At 43.1% G+C, this 22351-nt stretch overlaps 1 protein-coding gene across 1 annotated transcript in view; it reads left to right on the top strand.

The window, feature by feature from the left end:
* Positions 1 to 13585, top strand: part of LOC143782854 (E3 ubiquitin-protein ligase RNF31-like) — a 346633-nt gene extending 333048 nt beyond the window's left edge. The window contains exons 10-11 of the mRNA XM_077270773.1: positions 2291 to 2459; positions 13394 to 13585. Of these exons, the coding sequence (XP_077126888.1) occupies positions 2291 to 2459; positions 13394 to 13447 (223 nt within the window). The 3' untranslated portion in view covers positions 13448 to 13585. The remainder of the gene's footprint in view (positions 1 to 2290; positions 2460 to 13393) is intronic.
* Positions 13586 to 22351: the final 8766 nt, after the last annotated feature.

Genomic DNA, 22351 nt, shown 5'->3' with positions numbered 1-22351 from the left:
TAGTGGCCGTGATCCCTCTCCGATTCCGGTATCTGGGATATCGCACCTGACATCTTTAGGGCTCTGAGACCGGACGCCAATTTTGACTGATCTTTCAGGGAGGGTAGGGAGGTGACTTTTAGACCCCGTGGGGGGGAGGAAATGAATTCTATTAGGAGACCCTCTTTGATGATATTGAGGATCCAGGGGCAAGAGGTGATGTTTTGCCACTGGGAGTAAAAATTTGAAAGTCTCCCCCCCACTGGATCGAAGTCACCGTTTCTCATGTTGAGACTGCTGCTGCTGTTGCTGAGGGATGAGGATGTTTCTCCCCCCTCCCTTCGGGAAACTCCACCTCCCGGACTTGCCTTTCCCTCTCTGAGAGGTTTGGGACTGAAAGGGACGAAAAAACTTCTTTTTGGGAGTTTTTTGTTCTGGGAGGGCTTTCTTTTTATCGGTTGCTTTCTCCAAGATGTCATCAAGAGAAGGCCCGAAGACGTAGTTACCTTTAAATGGTATGGCGCATAACTTGGCTTTGGAGGTGATATCACCAGACCACATTTTTAACCACAGCGCCCTTCTGGCCGAGTTAGTCTGTACTAACGACCTTGCAGCAATTCTGATCGTTTCCATCGAAGAATCTGCTAGGAAACCCGTGGCTCTAAGGAGACTAGGAAGGGAGTCTAACAACTCAGCTCTTGAAGTGCCCTGGGATATGTGAGACTCCAGTTCACCTAACCAGCGGAATAGAGCTCTAGCCACGCATGTTGATGCGATATTAGCTTTGAGGGCTACCGAGGAGGTCTCCCATGATTTCTTTAATAGACTCTCTATCTTCCTGTCCATCGGATCCTTTAATTGTGACGAGTCCTCAAATGGAAGAGCCGTTCTTTTAGCCACTCTTGCCACCTGAGAGTCAACTTTAGGGACATCCCATTTGGTCATTTCGCCTTCTAAGGGGAATCTACGCTTCATCTCGGATGGAGTACTGAGGCGCTTTTCAGGTAATTCCCACTCTTGGTCAATCATATCGGAAATATTCTGGTGGATTGGAAACCCCACCCGTTTACCCTTAGTTATGCCACCAAACATCTGGTCCTGTATGGACTGGGGTTCTGACTCCTCCTCCAGCCCCATAGTACTGCGTACTGCGGCTACTAAGTCCTCAATCCAGTCAGAAGAAAAAAGATATTTTCTGGCCTCAGATGTAATAGAGGATGCAGATTCCTCCTGACGACCTGAGGATGAGGCATAAGAGAGGTCTGACTCCGATTCAGAATCCTCTTCCTGGATCTTCCTTTTTTTGGCTGGAGAGTGTGGCGGAGGGGGTGGCGGAGGGGTTGGAGGGGTAAAGGCTGCTAGGGAGGATTGCACCTCTTGCTTGACCAGGGATCGGATTTCCTCTAGTAAAGAAGGTTGCTCTGCCCTGACAACTTTGTCAGTACAGGTCCTGCAGAGTTTTTTCTCCCATGAAGGTGGCAGCTTAATGGTACAGATGGCACACTTCTTTTTAACAGTAGTTTTGGGGGTAGACCTTTCTCCCTGCAATGAGAGGGGAGAGAGAGAGTGACCAAGGATACCCCAAAGTTACTACCTAAGGACCCCTGTCCCTGCGGCACTTACTGTGGCAGGGGCAGCGCTGGGCTCTGCAAGCGCAGGGCAGGTACCGCTCTCCATGACAGGAACAGTCTTACCTGCGACGTTTTCTGGCAGGTTTTATACACGGTGGAATGCACCTGCCCCCAGCGATCACCTCTTCCCCTCCATAGTCCAGCGTGGAGGACGCCGTCCTGCACGAGACACCGCCGGCGGAAGTGCCTCCAGGGAGCGCAGAAAGGACCGGAAGTGACGCGCGCGATCACTTCCGGGTTGCCAGCAGCGTGTGTGGAGGGGAAGGAGACCGGAGAGCTCCAGGAGGACTCCGGTCAGAAACACTAGCCTGCTTTGCCCTCACGGGGGCGCGGGAAGGCTAGGCACAGGTCCCGAGGACACCGCAGCGCGGCGCGACGGGAGCAGCATAGGAGGGGAGGTAAGATACGACCCCATGCTGCCCGGTTACACACAAGCCGACGCTTGTAAGATGCAGCAGTCACCGGCCACCACTGCATACGAAGTAAACCTCTCCTGTCCCATGGGGAACAGGAAAAGACACTGGTGAGAGGGAGGTGGGAGGGCCTTTTAACCTCTCCATTTCCTGTTCCCCATTAGGGCAAAGAGGCAACCTCCATATGCCGTCGTGGAAGGTGACTAGAGAAAAAAATACTTTGATCTGCAGTTGATGAGCGGGTTTTAAACTTTTCATTTGTTACAGAATAGAAGACAAGGAATACTTAGTGAAAATGATAAATGCCAATTTCTTGGATCCAGTTGATCTGTATACTGGAAAAGAAATGGAAGCAGAGCTCCAACGATGGAACGTAACCATTCCAGAAAACTGTACTGCGGACAGAGACGAACAATACCTACAGAAACTTCACCGGGTAAGAAATCGGGGCAAAACTTCAATGTGTCTGTGCTCCTGATAGCTGAAAACAAAAGTTTTGTCTGCTTTTCCATTTCAGTGAATACAATTATATTTAGTTTTAAACTGCATAGTCTTTAATCTGTGTTTTGTCTTGTAACACAATGGTGTAGTTTATGTAAATACATTTTTTGCTTATACAGGATTCTTGTCATTAACTGAACCCAAATTGCAGCCTGTACCATTATTGGCAGAGCCAGTTTTGCACAACAGTTTGTTTCTTTTTGCAGTATTTACTGTGTGGGACAATTAGATTGTGCTACTTGTTAGGCCATGTGCACACATTGCGGATTTTACCGTGGATCCACAGCATTTTTGACACTGTGGATCTGCAGCTGTTTCCCATGCGGTTTACAGTACCATGTAAACCTATGGAAAACCCAATCCGCTGTGCACATGCTGCGGAAAAAACAGCGCGGAAACGCAGCGTTGTTTTTTCCTCAGCATGTCAATTCTTTATATGGATCTGCAGCGTTTCTGCTCCCATAGACTTGCATTGAGTTGGGCACATCCGCAGCAAAACCACAGATGTAAAAAAGATCTGCGGTTTAGCTGCGGGTGAAATGCTGCAGATCGGGAGGAGGGGAGTGTGTGAGCGGTGACTGTGTGCGTGTATGTGTGCGGGAAGGGGGTCTGTGCGGGTCTGCCGGGGGTCTGTGCAGGGGGGGTCTTTGGGTGTGCGTGTGTGTGTGTGTGTGTGTGTGCAGGCATCGTCCGATGGGACTACAAGTTACAAGCTATATTGACAGTGATTGACACATTAGCCAATGATGGGAAAGTAGTAGTCCCATCATCCGGCTAATGTGCTGAATGTAAAAAAAACAAAAACAAAAGAAAACACATACATACATACAACATATGACAAGTACACACAACATATGACATACAGAACATACAACAGTACATACAACATATGACATACAGTACATATAACATACAACAGTACACTGTTCCAAATTATTATGCAAATAATATTTCCTCATATTTTCTCTCTGAATTGCAGTCATTGTTATTTTCCAGTCATCTACTATTCTAGTATAATTGCAATGTTTTGGAACAAACTGCCTATGAAAACAGTATCTTTTAAAAAAAAAATGCAGGAAAGATATATATCTTGGTACCGTGTTAGCCAGTAGATAGAAAAATGTTTAGAATTGAGAGTCCTCAGTGGTTGATACCTTTTTAATGGCTAACTGAAAAGATGGTAACAAATTGCAAGCTTTCGAGACTACTCAGGTCTCTTCATCAGGCATAGACTAATACAAATTCTGAAGAATCACATATTTATGCACAACATAGCACTGAAAAAACAAAAAACAAACATGGATAAGACAGGTGGCATAAAGCAGAATTACCATGAGTGATAAACAGTTATGCCCATAAATGTTGGGCCAGTTCTTATATAAGGAATGTTTTATTGTCCTGATTGGGGTCTCTGTTGTGATGACCCCTCATAGTCTGAGGGGCAAGTTCCTTAGTTGATGTAAAAAGACATAAATCCATGCGACACATTAATTCCACCACTAAGACTGTCAAAGGTCGTCATCAGTTTATACTCTCAGACTCTTCTGTCTCTCTGAGTTTTGAAGTTACCTTTTAATACAAGTAATTTCATGTCCATAAAGTTATGATTCGGGAGACAAAAATGTATTGCCACAGGTAGATCCATTCTTTTTTCTCATTGTATGGCGGTGAGAATTCATTCTTGTTCTAAGCTTTTGCCCTGTCTCCCCCACATACAGACCCCCAGTTGGACATTTAGTACAAATAATTAGGTACACCACATTAGATGTGATGCAGCTGAAGGTACCTGGTATCTTGTAGTCCTGATGTGAATTGGGGATCTTTATCTTGTCCGTGGTCATTATAAATGGACAGGTTTTACATTTTTTCTGATTGCAGGGAAAGGTACCTGCAGCTGTTGGAGAGGACAGGGAGCTCTAGACAATGATGCTTCTTAGATTTGGGGGCTGTCTAAAACACAGTAGTGGGGGGGTCTGGAAAAATGGATTGTAATCGGGCATCTTTTTGTAGTAAAGGTTGTAATTTCCGAGCAGCTCCCCTTAGCGCCTCCAGATTTGGATTGTAGGTAACTACTAGAGACATCCGGTTATTTTCTTCTTTAGCTTTGTAATGTAGCAGGTGATTCCTTGATATTCTGGTGGCTCTTGTAATCTGGTTTTCAATAAAAAAAAATAAACACTCAAAATGCATGTTCCAAATTATTATGCACAGCAGTTTTCAACCTTTTTTTATTATTATTTTGAACCAAAAAATGGTCAGTTGTGAAGTTATAAGCATTATCAGCTTATTACAAAATGAAATCAAACAGTTTCCAAGTGAAAATTATTATTTTAGGTGATGTTACATTTGCACATAGGACCCCTTGTTCGAAAGAAGCTTCTGAACTCTCTCGTCCATTGAATTTGTCAGTTTTTGGATGGTTTCTGCTTCAGTTGTTTTGCATGTAGACAGAATACCCTCCCAGAGCTGTTGCTTAGATGTGAACTGCCTCCCGCCATCATAGACACTCCTTTTGATGATGCTCCAGAGGTTCTCAATGGGGTTGAGGTCAGGGGAAGATGGTGGCCACACCATAAGTTTGTCCTCTTTTATGCCCATAGCAGCCAGAGATGCAGATGTGTTTTTTGCAGCATGAGACGGTGCATTATCATGCATGAAAATGATCTTGCTTCGGAAAGCACGGTTCTTTCTCTTGAACCATGGCAAGAAGTGTTGTTTTAGAAACTCCACATAGATTATGGAGTTCATCTTTACCCCTTCAGGGATCAAAGTGGCTGACAATCTCTCTCCCCATGATTCCAGCCCAAAACCTTACTCCACCTCCTCCTTGTTGGCGCCTTAGCCGTGTTTTCATGGGGTGTCCATCAACCAGCCATTCTCCACTCCATCCATCTGGACCATCGAGCGTTGCACGGCACTCATCGGTGAACAAAACAGTTTGGAAGTCAGTCTTCATGTATCGTTGGCCCACTGGAGCCGTTTTTGCTTGTGTGCAGTGGATAAAGATAGTCGACAGGATGGCTTACCCACAGCTGCAAACCTCTGAAGGACCCTGCATCTTGTTGTTCTGGGGATGTTGGAGGCACCAGCAGCTTCAAAAACTTGTCTGCTGCTATGACAAGGCATTTTTGCAGCTGCTCTTTTAACCTTACCCAATTGCCTGTTGGAAAGAGTCCTCAATTTTTCCTTGTCAGCACGCACACGTGTGTGTGCTGGGAATCAGCTACATACTTCTTGATTGTGCGATGATCACTATGAAGTGTCTTGGCAATGTTGATTGTAGTCATGCCTTGACCTAAATACTCCACAATTTCTTGCTTCTCAGCAGCCGACACATCCTTTTTCTTTCCCATTTTGGCCAAAAATGTAGGCTGCTTTATAATGTGGAACAGACTTCTTAAGTACCGTATATACTCGAGTATAAGCCAACCCCCCCTAATTTTGCCACAAAAAACTGGGAAAACTTAATGACTCGAGTATAAGCCTAGGGTGGAAAATGCAGCAGCTACCGGTAAATGTCAAAAATAAAAATAGATACCAATAAAAGTAAAATTAATTGAGACATCAGTAGGTTAAGTGTTTTTGAATATCCATATTGAATCAGGAGCCCCATATAATGCTCCATACAGTTTGATGGGCTCGATAAGATGCTCCATATTAAAATATGCCCCATATAATGCTGCACAAATGTGGATTATGGCCCCATAAGATGCTCCATACAGATAATTGCCCCATATAATGTTGCACATGGCCCCATAAGATGCTCCATAAAGATATTTGCCCCATATAATGCTGCACATGGCCCCATAAGATATTTGCCCTCATATCATGCTGCACATGGCCACATAAGATGCCCCATACAGATATTTGCCCCTATATAATGCTGCACATGGCCCCCATACAGATATTTGCCCCCATATCATGCTGCACATGGCCACATAAGATGCCCCATACAGATATTTGCCCCCATATCATGCTGCACATGGCCACATAAGATGCCCCATACAGATATTTGCCCCCATAAGAAGCCCCATACAGATATTTGCCCCCCATATAATGCTGAACATGGCCACATAAGATGCTCCATACAGATATTTGCCCCATATGCTGTTGCTGCGATAAAAAAAATAAAAAAATTACATATTCACTTCTCCGACCCCCGGCACTTGCTATAGTCACCTGCTCCCCACTGTGTCTTCCCCGTCCTCTGCACCGACGTTCAGGAAGAGGGCGGCGCGCACTAATTGCGTCACTGCGGAAGACACAGCGGCGCCGACTGTGGAACGAGTGAATATCGCGCACTGCCCCGTCATACTTACCTGCTCCTAGCGCCGTCGCTGCACGTCTGTTTCCCGGCGCCGCATTTTCTTCCTGTAGTGAGCGGTCACCGTTACCGCTCATTACAGTAATGAATATGCGGCTCCACCCCTAAGGGAGGTGGAGCCGCATATTCATTACTGTAATGAGCGGTAGCGGTGACCGCTCACTACAGTATCATTAGACAGCCCCCGCTCCCCCTCCACTGCCGACCCCTGGGTATGACTCGAGTATAAGCCGAGAGGGGGACTTTCAGCCCAAAAAAGTGGGCTGAAAATCTCAGCTTATACTCGAGTATATACGGTAGTCTTGCCTTTATTTGGACACACCTGCCAAACTAATTTGCACAGGTATCTGCAATTGCTTTCAGTGATATAAAGAGCCCTGACACACATCACTATCAATGAGTTTAAATGACAAACAAAAAAATTCTAACCTTATCACTCCTAAACTCTTTGTGCATAATAATTTGGAACACAGTGTACATAGAACATACAACAGTACATACAACATATGACATACAGTACATACAACAGAACATATAAGGCTACGTTCACATTTGCGTTGTGCGCCGCAGCGTCGGCGACGCAACGCACAACGCAAATGTGAACGCATGCACAACGCAGCGTTTTGTGACGAATGCGTCCACTTTTGCATGGTTTTGGGCGCAGAAAAAACTGCAACTTGCTGCGTCCTCTGCGCCCTGACGCATGCACCACAGCGACGCATGCGTCACAAAATGCAAGTGCAACGCATGTCCATGCGCCCCCATGTTAAATATAGGGGCGCATGACGCATGCGGCGACGCAGCGGCGCCCGACGCAAATGTGAACGTAGCCTAACATATGACATACAGTACATAACTTACAACAGAACATGACATACAGAACATGCAACATACATACAGAACATACAACAGAACATACAAAAGTACATACAATATATGACACAGTACATACAACATAAAACATACAGTGCCGGCAAAAAAAAACTTTACATTTAAAATCCACATCATAATTTCACTTTTTAAAAGTGTACACAATGGGGGAGATAAACTGTCTAATATTAAAGCTGGCTTTGCTGCAAATATCAACCAATCAACGCTCAGTTTTTACTTCTCTGGTAAAGCGAAATCTGCACTCTGATTGGTTATGTGCAGCTCAGCCAGTTTTGCTATTAGGCAGTCTTTTATTATCTCCCTCGTTTTTTATTATCTCCCACAATGGGTCGAAAGAAGCTTAAAATGGAAGAGAAATCCCGTGCCTTGACTCGAGAAGGGGGATTCAGTGATTGCTGTAGCTAGAGATCTGGGAGTGTCAAGAGAAGCAATTTATCAACTGAAGCGGTCGGCGGCATCATTGCCTCCTGGGAAGGTACTGCAGAGGAAGTCAGGCTCTGGTGCACCTAAGAAGACTTCACCAAGGACTGATAAGCTTCTGAAGCGTGAAGTGATGTCACATCCTTCTAGAACTGCCATTGAACTAAAAAACAAGTACCCTATGCTCCTCCAGAACATCGCAACTAGGACAATTCGTCACTGCCTGCAGAAGGACCTGGGTCTACCAAATTGCTTCTCTTGACACTCCCAGATCTCTAGCTACAGCAATCACCGATTCCCCCTTCTCGAGCAGAGTCAAGGCACGGGATTTCTCTTCCATTTTAAGCTTCTTTCGACCCATTGTGGGAGATAATAAAAAAACTGGGGGAGATAATAAAAGACTGCCTAATAGCAAAACTGGCTGAGCAGCACATAACCAGAGTGCAGCTTTCGCTTTACCAGAGAAGTGAAAACTGAGCGTTAATTGGTTGATATTTGCAACAAAGCCAGCTTTAATATTAGATAGTTTTTTATTATCTCCCCCATTGTGTACACTTTTAAAAAGTGAAATTATGATGTGGATTTTATATGTAAAGTTTTTTTTTGCTGCGCAAGTGTAAAGATTTTTTTTTGCCGGCACTGTACATACAGACATACATATAGACATACAGTACATACAACAGAGTACATACTCACCATAACCTTGATCCCCGAAGCCATTGTCACCTGTAAAAAATGTTAAAATAATAAACAATATACTCCCTGATCCGCAGATATCCAATTAATACGAGTGTCCCACGACGATCTCCCGTGGAGAGCAGCCACATCAGCTGATGCGACCGCTCTCCGGGGGCTCCAGGAATACAATGATGGAAGGTATCCTTCCGCAATGTATTCCGCCACCACTGTCAGAAATAGTCCCTATTCTCACTTTTGACACTGCTGTGTGGGAAAATTCCCACGTAGCTTTGCCATAAAGTGAGACCCTGAACTCAGGTAACCTCTAAAGTGATGCACTGCAGGAGCCATTGTCTCCTGTCAGTGTGTCACTGAAGGTCCTATAGAGCGGTGACATCATCCGATGTCACTGTTCTATAGGGGAAATCGCCGTGGGACACTAGTTATTAATTGGACTAAGGCGGAAAGTGAGTATACGGTTGGTTTATTATTTTTAATTTTTTGCAGGCGATAGAGTATGGTAAGTATGGTGAAATTAAGATTAAAATACTTTTTTCTGACTGTCGGGGTTTTTTTTTTTAACCCTTTCACTACTATAGGATTAATGGATAGGTGTCTAACTGACGCCTCTCCATTATTAACCGGGCTTAATGTCACCTTACATTAGCAAGGTGACATTAACCCCTTATTACCCCATATCCCACCGCTACTCGGGAGTGGGAAGAGAGGGGTTAAGTACCGAAATTGGCGCATCTTACAGATGTGCCATTTCTCTGGGGGCTGGTATTTGTAGCCGGGGGGCCAATATCCATGGTCCCTCTCTAGGCTATGAATATCGGCCCGCAGCTGTCTGCGTAGCCTTTCTGGCTATAAAATATAGGGGGACCTAACGTGGTTTTTTTTTTTTTTTTTTTTTTTGGGGGGGGGGGGGGGGTGTCCCCCTATTTTAATAGCCAGTAATGGCTACGCAGACAGCTGCGGGCTGATATTCATAGCCTGGGAAGGGGCCATGGGTATTACCCCCTTCCCAGGCTACAAATATTTGCCCCCGGCTGTCAGATTTTCCCCTCTGGTGCAAAAAAGTGCGCGGGAGCCCACGCCATTTTTTTTTTTTAAACATGTTCAATAATCAACATCGGCCTTGCTATTATATATCTATGGATATATCTATAGATATAACTATGGCTATATCTATCTATAGATATATGGATAGATATATCTATGTATCTATAGATATAACTATCTATAAATATATCTATAGATAGATATAGCCATAGTTATATCTATAGATACATAGATATATCTATCCATATATCTATCTGGCTACTTTCACACATAAGGTTTTTACCGTCAAGCACAATCTGGCAAGTTTTTTAAAAAAAACGGATCCGTTTTATTTCCGCCGGATCCGTTTTTTTCTCAGTTGTATTAGCGCCGGATTGCGCCTGATGGCCACACGTTTCATCAGTTTTTTGCCGGATCCGTCAAAAAAGTTGTTTAAGGCAGATGGAGAAAACGTACAGAGGAAGGTTTTTTTCTGTCCGGGGAAAAAACGCCCAGTGACTGATACGGCGAAAAACGTTTGAAACTGAGATGTGAAATGATGAATCTGGCCTCCGAATCCGTTTTTTCATGCATAGTTCCATTAAAATCATGCACATTTTCCCTTCTCTCTTTAAAGAAAAAAACAGATCAGTTGCATCAGTTTTTCACTATTTGCACCGGATCAGTTTTTTCAAAAATTCGCCAGATCCTGCCTGACGGAAAAAAAACTTATGGGTGAAAGTAGCCTAACTATCCATATATCTATCTACATCTATCCATAGATAGATCAATGTATCTATCTATAGATCTATCTCTTCATTTATCTATAGATCTATCTATATTTCTATCTATCTATCTACCTACCTATCTATCTATCTGTGTGTAATGGAGTGTGGGTTGGACAAATGTAAAAGAAAAGGTTGGACAAGAGATGACATCACTATTTTTTTTTTTTGCTCAATAATACATCTTTATTTAGCTTTCAAAAACGCATCAAAAATGCGTCAACATGAGAAAAACGCGAAAAAAACGCATGCGGATTTCTTGCAGAAAATGTCCGGTTTTGTTCAGGAAATTTCTGCAAAAAAATCCTGACGTGTGCAGATAGCCTGAAAGTCATGTTTCTGCCAGCTTTAGTTGGGTCAAAGTTGTGTGCAACAAGACTCCTGTGCTGATCGAGGGTTAGCTGGAGCCCTTGCTGCATGCAATAAGCCTTTAGGCCATGTGCACACGTTCAGTATTTTTCGCGTTTTTTTCGCTATAAAAACGCTTACATATGCCTCCCATTATTTTAAGTGTATTCCGCATTTCTTGTGCAAATGTTGCATTTTTTTCCGCGAAAAAAACGCATCGCGGAAAAAAAAGCAACATGTTCATTAAATATGCGGAATTGCGGGGATTCCGCACACCTAGGAGTGCATTGATCTGCTTACTTCCCGCACGGGGCTGTGCACACCCTGCGGGAAGTAAGCAGATTATATGCGGTTGGTACCCAGGGTGGAGGAGAGGAGACTCTCCTCCACGGACTGGGCACCATATAATTGGTCAAAAAAAAAAGAATTAAAATAAAAAATATACTCACCCTCTGATGGCCCCCGCAGTCTTCCCGCCTCTCAGCGCTGCATGCTGCAGCTTCCGTTCCTATAGATTGTGTGGTGAAGGACCTGCGATGACGTCGCTGTCTTGTGATTGGTCACGTGACCGTGACGTCATCGAAGGTCCTGCACACACCATCTATAGGAACGGACGCCGCCGAGGAGATCGGCTGTCTGCAGAGGGTGAGTATAACCATTTTTTTTATTATTTTTAACATTCTATCTTTTACTATTGATGCTGCATAAGCAGCATCTACAGTAAAAAGTTGGTCACACTTGTCAAACAGTATGTTTGACAAGTGTGACCAACCTGTCAGTCAGTTTTCCAAGCGATGCTACAGATCGCTTGGAAAACTTTAGCATTCTGCAAGCGAATTACGCTTGCAGAATGCTAAAAAAAGCGAAAAAAACGCAAAAAAAAAAATGCGGATTACTTGCAGAAAATTTCCGGTTTTCTTCAGGAAATTTCTGCAAGAAATCCTGACGTGTGCACATACCCTTAGAGAAGACACAAGCCGGTAGGAAGTCTCCCTTCTAACATACCAAGTTCAGTATGAAATTCACTCCATCACAGGAGTTTTAAAACAAGCTGCCAATTACGATGTCCAGTACACATTTCAGAAAAGCAATGTGTAAATGAATTTACTCTGCTTTGAATTACAGTAGAACGCAATCTGAGCAATAGAAGAGGGTGCTGTGCTCATCCACAGGGTCTTCTCCCTGCACAACACTCATCTGTATTTGTGCGGGAAATGAGGGGAAGCCAAATACAACGTTCACATGTACCCTAGACCACCAGTTATTTTAACCTAGACCACCAGGGAATTACATGCAGGCCCCCCTCTTCTACCTAGGACCACCGGGGAATAAAATATGAACATACTATTCAGCCCTAGACCTGCAGGGAACTTTTTAGTGGTATGATATAATTTTGTTCTATAGTTCCATTATCCTGTGCATATTATATGATAACGGTGAACACGTTCTTTGTAATCGATCGTTTATGGTTGAAATTGGGCAATTAAACACAACCTGCGGTAATTAAAGGGATTCTGTAATGATGTAGATAAGCCCCCGATGTATCCTGAAAGATGAGAAAAACAGGTTAGATTATACTCACCCAGGGGCAGTCCCGGTCCGATGGGCGTCGCGGTCCGGGGCCTCCCATCTTCTTACGATGACGTCCTCTTCTTGTCTTCACGCTCCGGCGCAGGCGTACTTTGCCCTGTTGAGGGCAGAGCAAAGTACTGCAGTGCGCAGGCGCTGGTAAAGGTCAGAGAGGCCCAGCGCCTGCGCACTGCAGTACTTTGCTCTGCCCTCAACAGGGCAAAGTACGCCTGCGCCGGAGCGTGAAGACAAGAAGAGGACGTCATCTGATGAAGATAGGAGGCGCCAGACTGGACTGCGATGCCCATCGGACCGGGACCGCCCCTGGGTGAGTATAATCTAACCTCTTTTTCTCATCTTTCAGGATACATCGGGGGCTTATCTACAGCATTACAGAATGCTGTAGATAAGCCCCTGATGCTGGTGGGCATAGCTCACCTTCGATTTTGGGGGTGACAGGTTCCCTTTAACATTATTGTCCATTTGCCTAACTATACTGGCTGGGATGCAGCTTAACCGGCCAAATAACAGTGGTTACTGAAGAGGATTCGGCTTCTGAGGTACCATATCACAGTGGAATGGCAGGGTGGGCATGGGCTGGTGTGTGATGTTACCAGCTGTGCCCACTCACTCCATGTACTTAGCCTGTGCTAAAAGCTATTCCAGCTGACATATAAAACATAATTTGTGACCCCTGGTGGTTGGTGGCTTGAGTTAACTCTATATTAATCATTAACAGTTTGGCACCTGACCGCAATTTTACTTGAATATTATTGCTTACGTCTAAATTACTTTATTTTTTTTCTACAGAAAATTAAGCAAGAAATCCCACTCTATGTGAATCTAGATTTATATGAAGAATGAATCTTCAGAGAAGAAAAACCTTTTCTAATTTCATCAATAATGAACTTCCACAAATGCAAGAGTTCTGTCCGAAAGCTTAAACCCTTCTACAAGAATGATTGCAGAATACTGGCTGCACATTTTAGACGAATTTACAAACCCAGCTAATCATGTTCTATCTATGATCTCTCCGTTACTAGCAACACATTACTGTTACAAATATGCAAAAAAGAACAAAAGATGGAATTACTTAACTCACTTCTCGCTGTTTTCAACTTCCTGACTAAGCTAATTTTTTATTTTCTGACCACTGCCAATTTATGAGATAACTCTCTGGAACGCTTCAACGTATCCCACTGATTCTGAGATTGTCTTTTTTTCGAGACATATTTTAGGCTACGTTCACATTTGCGTTGTGCGCCGCAGCGCACAACGCAAACAAACGCGGCAAAACGCACGCTAAAACGCTGCGTTTTGCGCCGCATGCGTCCTTTTTGGCCGAAAGTTGGACGCAAAAAAATGCAACTTGATGCGTTTCTTGCGTCCAACGCTTGCGGCCATGCGGCGCAAAACGCAGCACAACGCATGTCCATGCGCCCCCATGTTAAATATAGGGGCGCATGACGCATGCGGCGACGCTGCGGCGCTGACCGCAAATGTGAACGTAGCCTTACTTCATGATAGTGGTAAAAATTTGTTTGATAACCTGCGTTTATTTGTGAAAATATTGTAAATCAAAATTTTTGCCAAACTTTTTATTCTTATGCCCTTAAATCAGAGTTATGTCACACAAAATAGTTAATAAATAGCCTATGACACAAAATACCCAGAAGTGACACCATTTTAAAAACTGCACCCCTCAAACCACATTCAAGAAGCTTATTAACTTTTTAGGCGCTTCACAGGAATTAAAGCTATGTGGAAGGAAAAAAAAATGAACATTTTAATTTTTCACACAAATGTTAATTTAGCCCCACATTTTGCATTTTTACAAGGGTAACAGGAGAAAATGAACCATACAATGTGTTGCGTAATTTCTTCCAAATACGCGGATACCCCATATGTGGAGGCAAACTACTGATTGGGTGCACGGCAGGGCCTAGAAGGGGAGGAGCGTCTATTCTGAATGCAAAATTGGCTGAAATAGATAGCAGATGCCATGTTACGTTTGCAGAGCCCTTGATGTTCCTAAACAGTGGAAAGTCCCCACAACTGACCTCATTTTAGAAACTAGACCCCTCAAGGAATATATCTAGAGGTGTGGTTAGTACCTTAAACCCACAGGCACGTCACAGAATTTTATTACTTTGAGCTGTGAAAATGAAAGAAAATACATTTTTCACGCAAAAAAATTGCTTCAGCCCAAACTTTTCATTTTTACAAGGGTGAGGCTATGTGCGCACGTTGCGGATTGGGGTGCAGAATTTTCTGTACAAAATCTGCATCTCCTGGCAGAAAACGCAGGTGCAGATTTGATGCGTTTTTTTATGCGGATTTTGTTGCGGATTTCATGCGGATTTTACCCCTGCGGATTTCTATAATGGAAGGGTGCAGAAACGCTGCAGATTCACACAAAAGTAGTGACATGCTCCTTCTTTTGATCCGCAGCGTTTTCCATGGGGAATTTTCCGCACCAGTAGCACAGCATTTTTTTTCTTATTGATTTACATTGTACTGTAAATCACTTTGTGGATCTGCAGCGATTCTGCGCGGAAAAAACGCTGCGGATCCGCAGTAAATCCGCATCGTATGCACATAGCCTGACAGGAGAGAATAGATAATACAACTTGTTGTGCAGTTTGTCTTGGGGACACAGATACCCCATACATGGTGGAAAACTACTGGGCGCACGGCAGGACTTGGACGGGAAGTGGAGCCATGTGAATGCAGGAGCACAATTTTGACTGGGACAGATTGCAAATGCCCCTGCCGTGCAAAAATGGCAACAAAACCCATAAGTGATGCGCTTTTGGAAACTAAACCTCTTGAGAAATTCATCTAGTGGTATAGTGAGCCTTTTTAAACCTCAAGTGATTTACAGAATTGTGTAACATTTTATCTGAGTCAAAGGAAAATTATCATTTTTCCACAAAAATGTTATTTTGGCCTCAAGTTTTCAAAAGGGATAACAGGAGAAATTGCGTAACATATTTTGTGGTCCATTTTTCCCTTTCTCCACTTCAAGGTGTACCTAAATATGGATGGTCCCCATGACTAATGTCCTTCACTACATGTGCCAAACCAGCCTCATCTGAATGGGGAGTGAAAGAAAGCCAGGGGTAGCGTGGAATTACAATCTTGTCTGGGAAGGATGCGTAGAAAAAGGGTGCTGTGCTCGGGAGGGGGCCACCACCACACTACTGTATTAATCCTTTAACCCCTTACTGACCTCGGATGGGATAGTACGTCCGAGGTCAGCTCCCCTGCTTTGATGCAGGGCTCCGGCGGTAAGCCCGCATCAAAGCCGGGACATGTCAGCTGTTTTGAACAGCTGACATGTGCCAGCAATAGTGGCGGGTGAAATCGCGATTCACCCGCCGCTATTAACTAGTTAAATGCCCTTGAAAAAGCCACGTCCAGGCGAAACGTGCGTTGCAGCTAGCAGGATATTACTGGGTATGGACTATTTTATGTTTCGGGTACTTATGCTATCTTATTCCTCTTTCCCTTTTTTTGCCATACTTTAATCTTTATTGAATGCATGTTTGCAAAATAGATATTGGCCATGTATTAGAGGATTTACTCTTCTGTGTACCCCTGTATGATCATGTCTTTTAGCCCTCTCCAATTATTGCACTGTGGGGGTTTCTCTGTATTGTTCTGATGTCTTTGGTTTTCCCCCTTTTTTAATGTGTTTTTTAAAAAAAACATTATTTAATAAACATTTATATATTTTACCATATTGGTTTTGTATGTTCTATTTTTTTTTTTCACTTTTTTTTGAGGAGGTATTATTTAGTTAAATGCCGCTGTCAAACGCAGACAGCGGCATTTAACTACCGCATCCGGCCGGGCGGCTGGATATGAGCGCATCGCCGACCCCCGTCACATGATCTGAGGTCGGCGATGCTTCTCCATTGTAACCATAGAGGTCCTTGAGACCTCTATGGTTACTGATCGCCGGTAGCTCTGAGCGCCACCCTGTGGTCGGCGCTCACAGCACACCTGATTTTCTGCTACATAGCAGCGAACAGCAGATCGCTGCTATGTAGCAGAGGCGATCGTGCTGTGCCTGCTATGTAGCAGAGGCGATCGTGCTGTGCCTGCTTCTAGCCTCCCATGAAGGCTATTGAAGCATGGCAAAAGTTAAAAAAAAAAAAGTTAAACTTTTATATATTTTTTTTCACTTTTTTTAAATCACCCCCCTTTCGCCCCAATCAAAATAAATCAATTAAAAAAAAAATCAAACCTACACATATTTGGTATCGCCATGTTCAGAATCGCCCGATCTATCAATAAAAAAAAAAAAGCATTAACCTGAGCACTAAACGGCGTAACGAGAAAAAAATCGAAACGCCAGAATTACGTTTTTTTGGTCGCCGCGACATTGCATTAAAATGCAATAACGGGCGATCAAAAGAACGTATCTGCACCGAATTGGAATCATTAAAAACGCCAGCTCGGCACGCAAAAAATAAGCCCTCAACCGACCCCAGATCATGAAAAATGGAGACGCTACAAGTATCGGAAAATGGCGCAAATTTGTTTTTAGCAAAGTTTGGAATTTTTTTTCACCACTTAGGGGTCATTCCATATCAAGTGATCACAATATGAATATTTTTTTTACCTTACGTCTTTAGATTTTTTTTATTTTTTGTTTTTATGAAGTACAACTTTAGTTAATTACAAATTAAAAGTTTAGAATTTTTTTCTTCATCAGTTAATTTTTTACAGATTTTTAAAGTTTTGAAAAAGCATGGATTTTGGCCTGGTATGGCTTTACATTTTTTATCATATCTCGGGCTAGAATTAAGATATAGAGGTGGGAGAGGCATCATTTTTCTCATAACGGTACCGGCTTTCATTTGATATGTCACAAGACTATGTTTCTTTATATTTTGTTTTGGAGAAATCAAATTATAAATTTTGATGTGCAATTCTGAAAAAAACGTATGTTTTAAAATTGTGAAAACATGCATGTGTGTTACTTGTGTCCTTGTTTATATTTGTACAGGGATTCAACTTGGGATCTATCACATTTGTATTTTTTTTTAAGCCTTGAATCATCTGATTTTATGTTTGTGTGTGTTTCTTCCTTTTTTCTTTTCAAATTACAACTTACTGCATTCAACATTTATATGTAACAATAAAGAAACACAAAAAACAAATACCGAAGTGCCAGAATAAATACATCTTAATCATCATAACACAACTTGCTCAGCATTTTCAACCTGAATTCATTGAACAAGCCAAAAGATAAAAGGTGATCATATCCTCCAGTGTGATTTTCTAAATACAGTCTCGTCCTAATTATATGTTAAAGACAAGATTAAAAGAACCAATATTTCTACCACCTATTTATACATGGAACAATTTTTTTTCTACTATATCACTAAACATGTCACTTCTGAAGTGTTTAAGAAGAATAGTACAGTAGTTAAATCCTCGTACTATAAAATATGAACTAATCAAACAATTAATAGTAGGTTTTTACACTGGCCTGTTATCATCAATGTGTCCCTTCTAGCGGGTGAAATGTCATCTTGTCCATAAGCGCTAACTAGCAATGGCCGTTTCCTTCTGTGTCAGAGTATGTGCGGCTGTCACGGTGCTCGGCTCCACCTGAGTTATATCTGATTTTTGTTCACTTTTACAATGTCTGATTTTCTTGGATACACATAGGACGGCGCTGGACCAGAAGGTGCAGAAAAGTCACTTCTACGTCTTCATTTTCACAATCTTTGGAGAGTCCAGTAGCCGCCAGCGCCGATCATATTCACAGGTCACATCACCAGTTGTCATCCATTGCCGATCTTGTGCCGCCTTCTACCACTTCATGGACGTCACTGTCTTTATTTCCACTACATGGGATGACAGTCCGGTATTGCCGAGTCCCTGTGATGGGTTCTGCTTCCTGTAACCGATGATATAACAAACTCTCCTCCTCCCCGTAGTCCTGGTTTGTACAATACATGAACTGGATGGTAAGAATATTTTTCTCCCTCCATTTGAGGAGTTGCATCGGTGATAAGATTTGGTATGAATACGGCCTCTGGAGGCCCGAGCTGCCGGCCTGTCATCTGCTCTGCAGTCACCGTCTACCCCTGGTCATTCTCAGCCCTAACAAAGCTTCTCCTCTGTCCTCTCCTGCTTCTAATACTCTGTAACATAATAAATAATACCGGAATATCTAGCAATCATGGATTATTTGGTAAATACAGACCTCACACTGTTAGACCTCAAGCTGAGCAGATCTGAAATCAAGATTTTTGAACTGACACTGTAATAGTTTTATTTTTTAAAATATGATCCCATCAAGATCCCATCTTGTATTTTGGTACAGATGTGAATAGGAGCATAGCAGGCACATGTGCAGTTTTTGAAATTTTTAAATTAAACGTTTTTTTCGGAAATGCGTTTTAAAGTTTTGCACTTGCGTTCGCATAGATAAAATATTATCAAAGATACCCTTGTGACATATCTGGTGAAAGCCTGTACAGTTCTGAGTAGAATGGTGTTTATTTTGTTTCTCTATCTCTTTTCTAGCCTGAGGTTATGGGGAGAAATGTAAAGGCAGGCAACACCGAAATTCGCACTTTTTCCGAACTTTGAAAATCAATAAAAAATTTAAAAAAAAATCTAGATTTTTTTTTTTCTTCACATTTTGCATTCTCTGACACACTATTACCAAATAACAAAATCTCAAAAGAATTAAAAATATAGTGGTAAAAATCATTGGTTCAGTTGACATGGAATGACAGTTAGACACCTAACATGACTAGGTTATTTTTTACCTATGAACTCGTAGTGACCTGGAGAATCATAATGGCAGGTCAGTTTTAGCATTTAGTGAACCTAGCAAAAAAGCCAAGCAAAAAACAAGTGTGGGATTGCACTTTTTTTGCAATTTCACCGCACTTGGAATTTTTCCCCGTTTTCTAGTACACGACATGGTAAAACCAATGATGTTGTTCAAAAGTACAACTCGTCCCGCAAAAAATAAGCCCTCACATGGCCAAATTGACAGAAAAATAAAAAAGTTATGGCTCTGGGAAGGAGGGGAGTGAAAAACGAACACGGAAAAATGAAAAATCCCAAGGTCATGAAGGGGTTAATATGCAGATTTAGCATTTACATGGTTGACAACTTTACTAATTAAATATTTTTATTTCAGTTTAACAAACACACGGAGATTGGTCAGTGCAGTATAAGAGGTATACAGTACAGTGGGTGAATACGTTAGACGCTCACATACGACTTCATTTGAGTGGGCAACAAATCTACTATAAATAATAATAATTTTTCATAGACAACCTTACAAACCATTTCCTATTCTTCAAGACATTTCAATTATTCAATTTTTTTATGCAAATTGCCTCTTCTGAGAAAGAGGAGTTAAACTCTATAGCGCCACCTGTTGGAAGTAGCGATCCAAAAGTTACAATCAACCCTTTAAAGGGAAGGTACCGCGTTTGTAGATCATTAATAAATCACTTTAATGTAGCATAACATGCTGCTATAACCAAGTTTTAAATGCATGTGAAACAGATTTCGTGTGTTATGAGTTTAAAGAAGGCACTGGGGGCTGACATCTTGGTTTCACAGCAGTTCACGACACTATCAGTGTCATTTTACGGCACCCCATGGACATAGGGTCAGCGCCGGTCTATTATCTCCTATCTATAACATTGTAGCTGCTTTAGCAGTGAGCTGGGCACGCCTCTGTGGGCTGCACAACTCACTGCTGTAGGTGTGACTGGCCTCCATTTTATTATAGCCCAGTGCTATCTGCTGAGCTCCACTTACTCTATCACAGGAGAGAAGCACGTCCTGGGCAGACATCCCATGCTCTCACACGCTGCCCTCCCTGGGTGCTTCTCCTGCTCTGTCTCCGCCTCCTCACACACAGTCCTGGAGATCTCTGGTAAGCTGCATTCACAGCCTGCAGAGAGGGAGCTGACACCTGGAAAGAGAGCAGGAGAGCTGACAGGACCGGGATTAAGGTGGGGGAAGGGGGGATGGCAAGAGTGTTAGGGTACTGTCACACAGTGGCACTTTTGTCGCTACGACGGTACGATCCGTGACGTTCCAGCGATATCCATACGATATCGCTGTGTCTGACACGCAGCAGCGATCAGGGACCCTGCTGAGAATCGTACGTCGTAGCAGATCGTTTGGAACTTTCATTCGTCGCTGGATCTCCCGCTGTCCTCGTTGGATCGGTGTGTGTGACACCGATCCAACGATGCGTTCGCTTGTAACCAGGGTAAACATCGGGTTACTAAGCGCAGGGCCGCGCTTAGTAACCCGATGTTTACCCTGGTTACCATCGTAAAAGTAAAAAAAAAAAAAAAACAGTACATACTCACATTCCGGTGTCCGTCAGGTCCCTTGCAGTCTGCTTCCCGCTCTGACTGTCTGCCGGCCGGAATGTAAGAGCAGATCACAGCGGTGACGTCACCGCTGTGATCTGCTTTCACTTTACGGCGGCACTCAGTCAGAGCGGGAAGCAGACGGCTAGGGACCTGACGGACACCGGAATGTGAGTATGTACGGTTTTTTTTTTTTACTTTTACGATGGTAACCAGGGTAAACATCGGGTTACTGAGCGCGGCCCTGCGCTTAGTAACCCGATGTTTACCCTGGTTACCCGGGGCCTTCGGCATCGTTGGTCGCTGGAGAGCTGTCTGTGTGACAGCTCTCCAGCGACCACACAACGACTTTCCAACGATCACGGCCAGGTCGTATCGCTCGTCGTGATCGTTGGAAAGTTGCAGAGTGTGACAGTACCCTTAGTCACAAAACAGGAGAGACATAGCATGCACACAATATAGCATAGCATGCTCCATATGTGTCTCACTTATCATTCTACATGTCTCTCTCCCATACAATGCCCGGCCATTCACTGCAGACCTGGATCTCCTTCTTATCTTACTGAGGGATGAGTCACAGACAGCTCTGCACAGACAATGCTGCTCCATACATAAACACCACATGTCTTCACTTTTCCTCCAGTCCACCATGCTGCTGAGCCCACTGTGTTCTGCTCTTTTGTAAACTCTAGCTGTGTTTCTGATGCAGTAACTGCTGGTGATAGCACATCACAGGGCAGTCACACACAAAATGGCTCTGCCCTGTGATGCTGCTCTTCATTCTGCCCCAGGGATATTAGACCACCCAAAAGGGGAAGGAAATGCTGATGTCAGCAGATACTGCCCAGATTTTCCAGCTAACAGTAAAGCTGGTAAGTCTTACTATAGCTGCTTGAGGTCTAAAACGGAAAATGCTCCTCCTAGTGGTCAATATATATATTTGTAAGAAAATATATAATATTTTTCACATAGAAATGTGTGCAAACATTGCGTTAATACATTTTATTTACTATTTTAAGCTTAATTTCACAAAAAAACAAACTACAAAAAAACTGGTGGCACCTTCCCTTTAACGAGTCGTGCAATATGACTTAGGATAAAACACAGAAACACCGTGTCTGCAAATTGAGATACTGATTTGGCTTTTATCCTAAGTCATATTGCATGACTCGTTAAAGGGTTGATTGTGACTTGTAGGATCGCTACTTCCAACAGGTGGCGCTATAGAGTTAAGTCCTCTTTTTCTCAGAAGAGGCAATTTGCATATTTAATTTCCCAGAGGAGCATTGCACGGCGAATAAGCCTCCTTACCTTGACAAGCCAGCTGGTATGTTACTCTACATAAGGAGAAACCTTACCCCTTAGACCTCAATTTTTCTAGTAAGACTTTTTG

This window comes from Ranitomeya variabilis, chromosome 6 (assembly GCF_051348905.1).
Source record: "Ranitomeya variabilis isolate aRanVar5 chromosome 6, aRanVar5.hap1, whole genome shotgun sequence".
NCBI lineage: Eukaryota > Metazoa > Chordata > Amphibia > Anura > Dendrobatidae > Ranitomeya > Ranitomeya variabilis.
The sequence above is the reverse complement of the archived record's forward strand: the minus strand, read 5'-3'. Positions and strand labels throughout refer to the sequence as shown.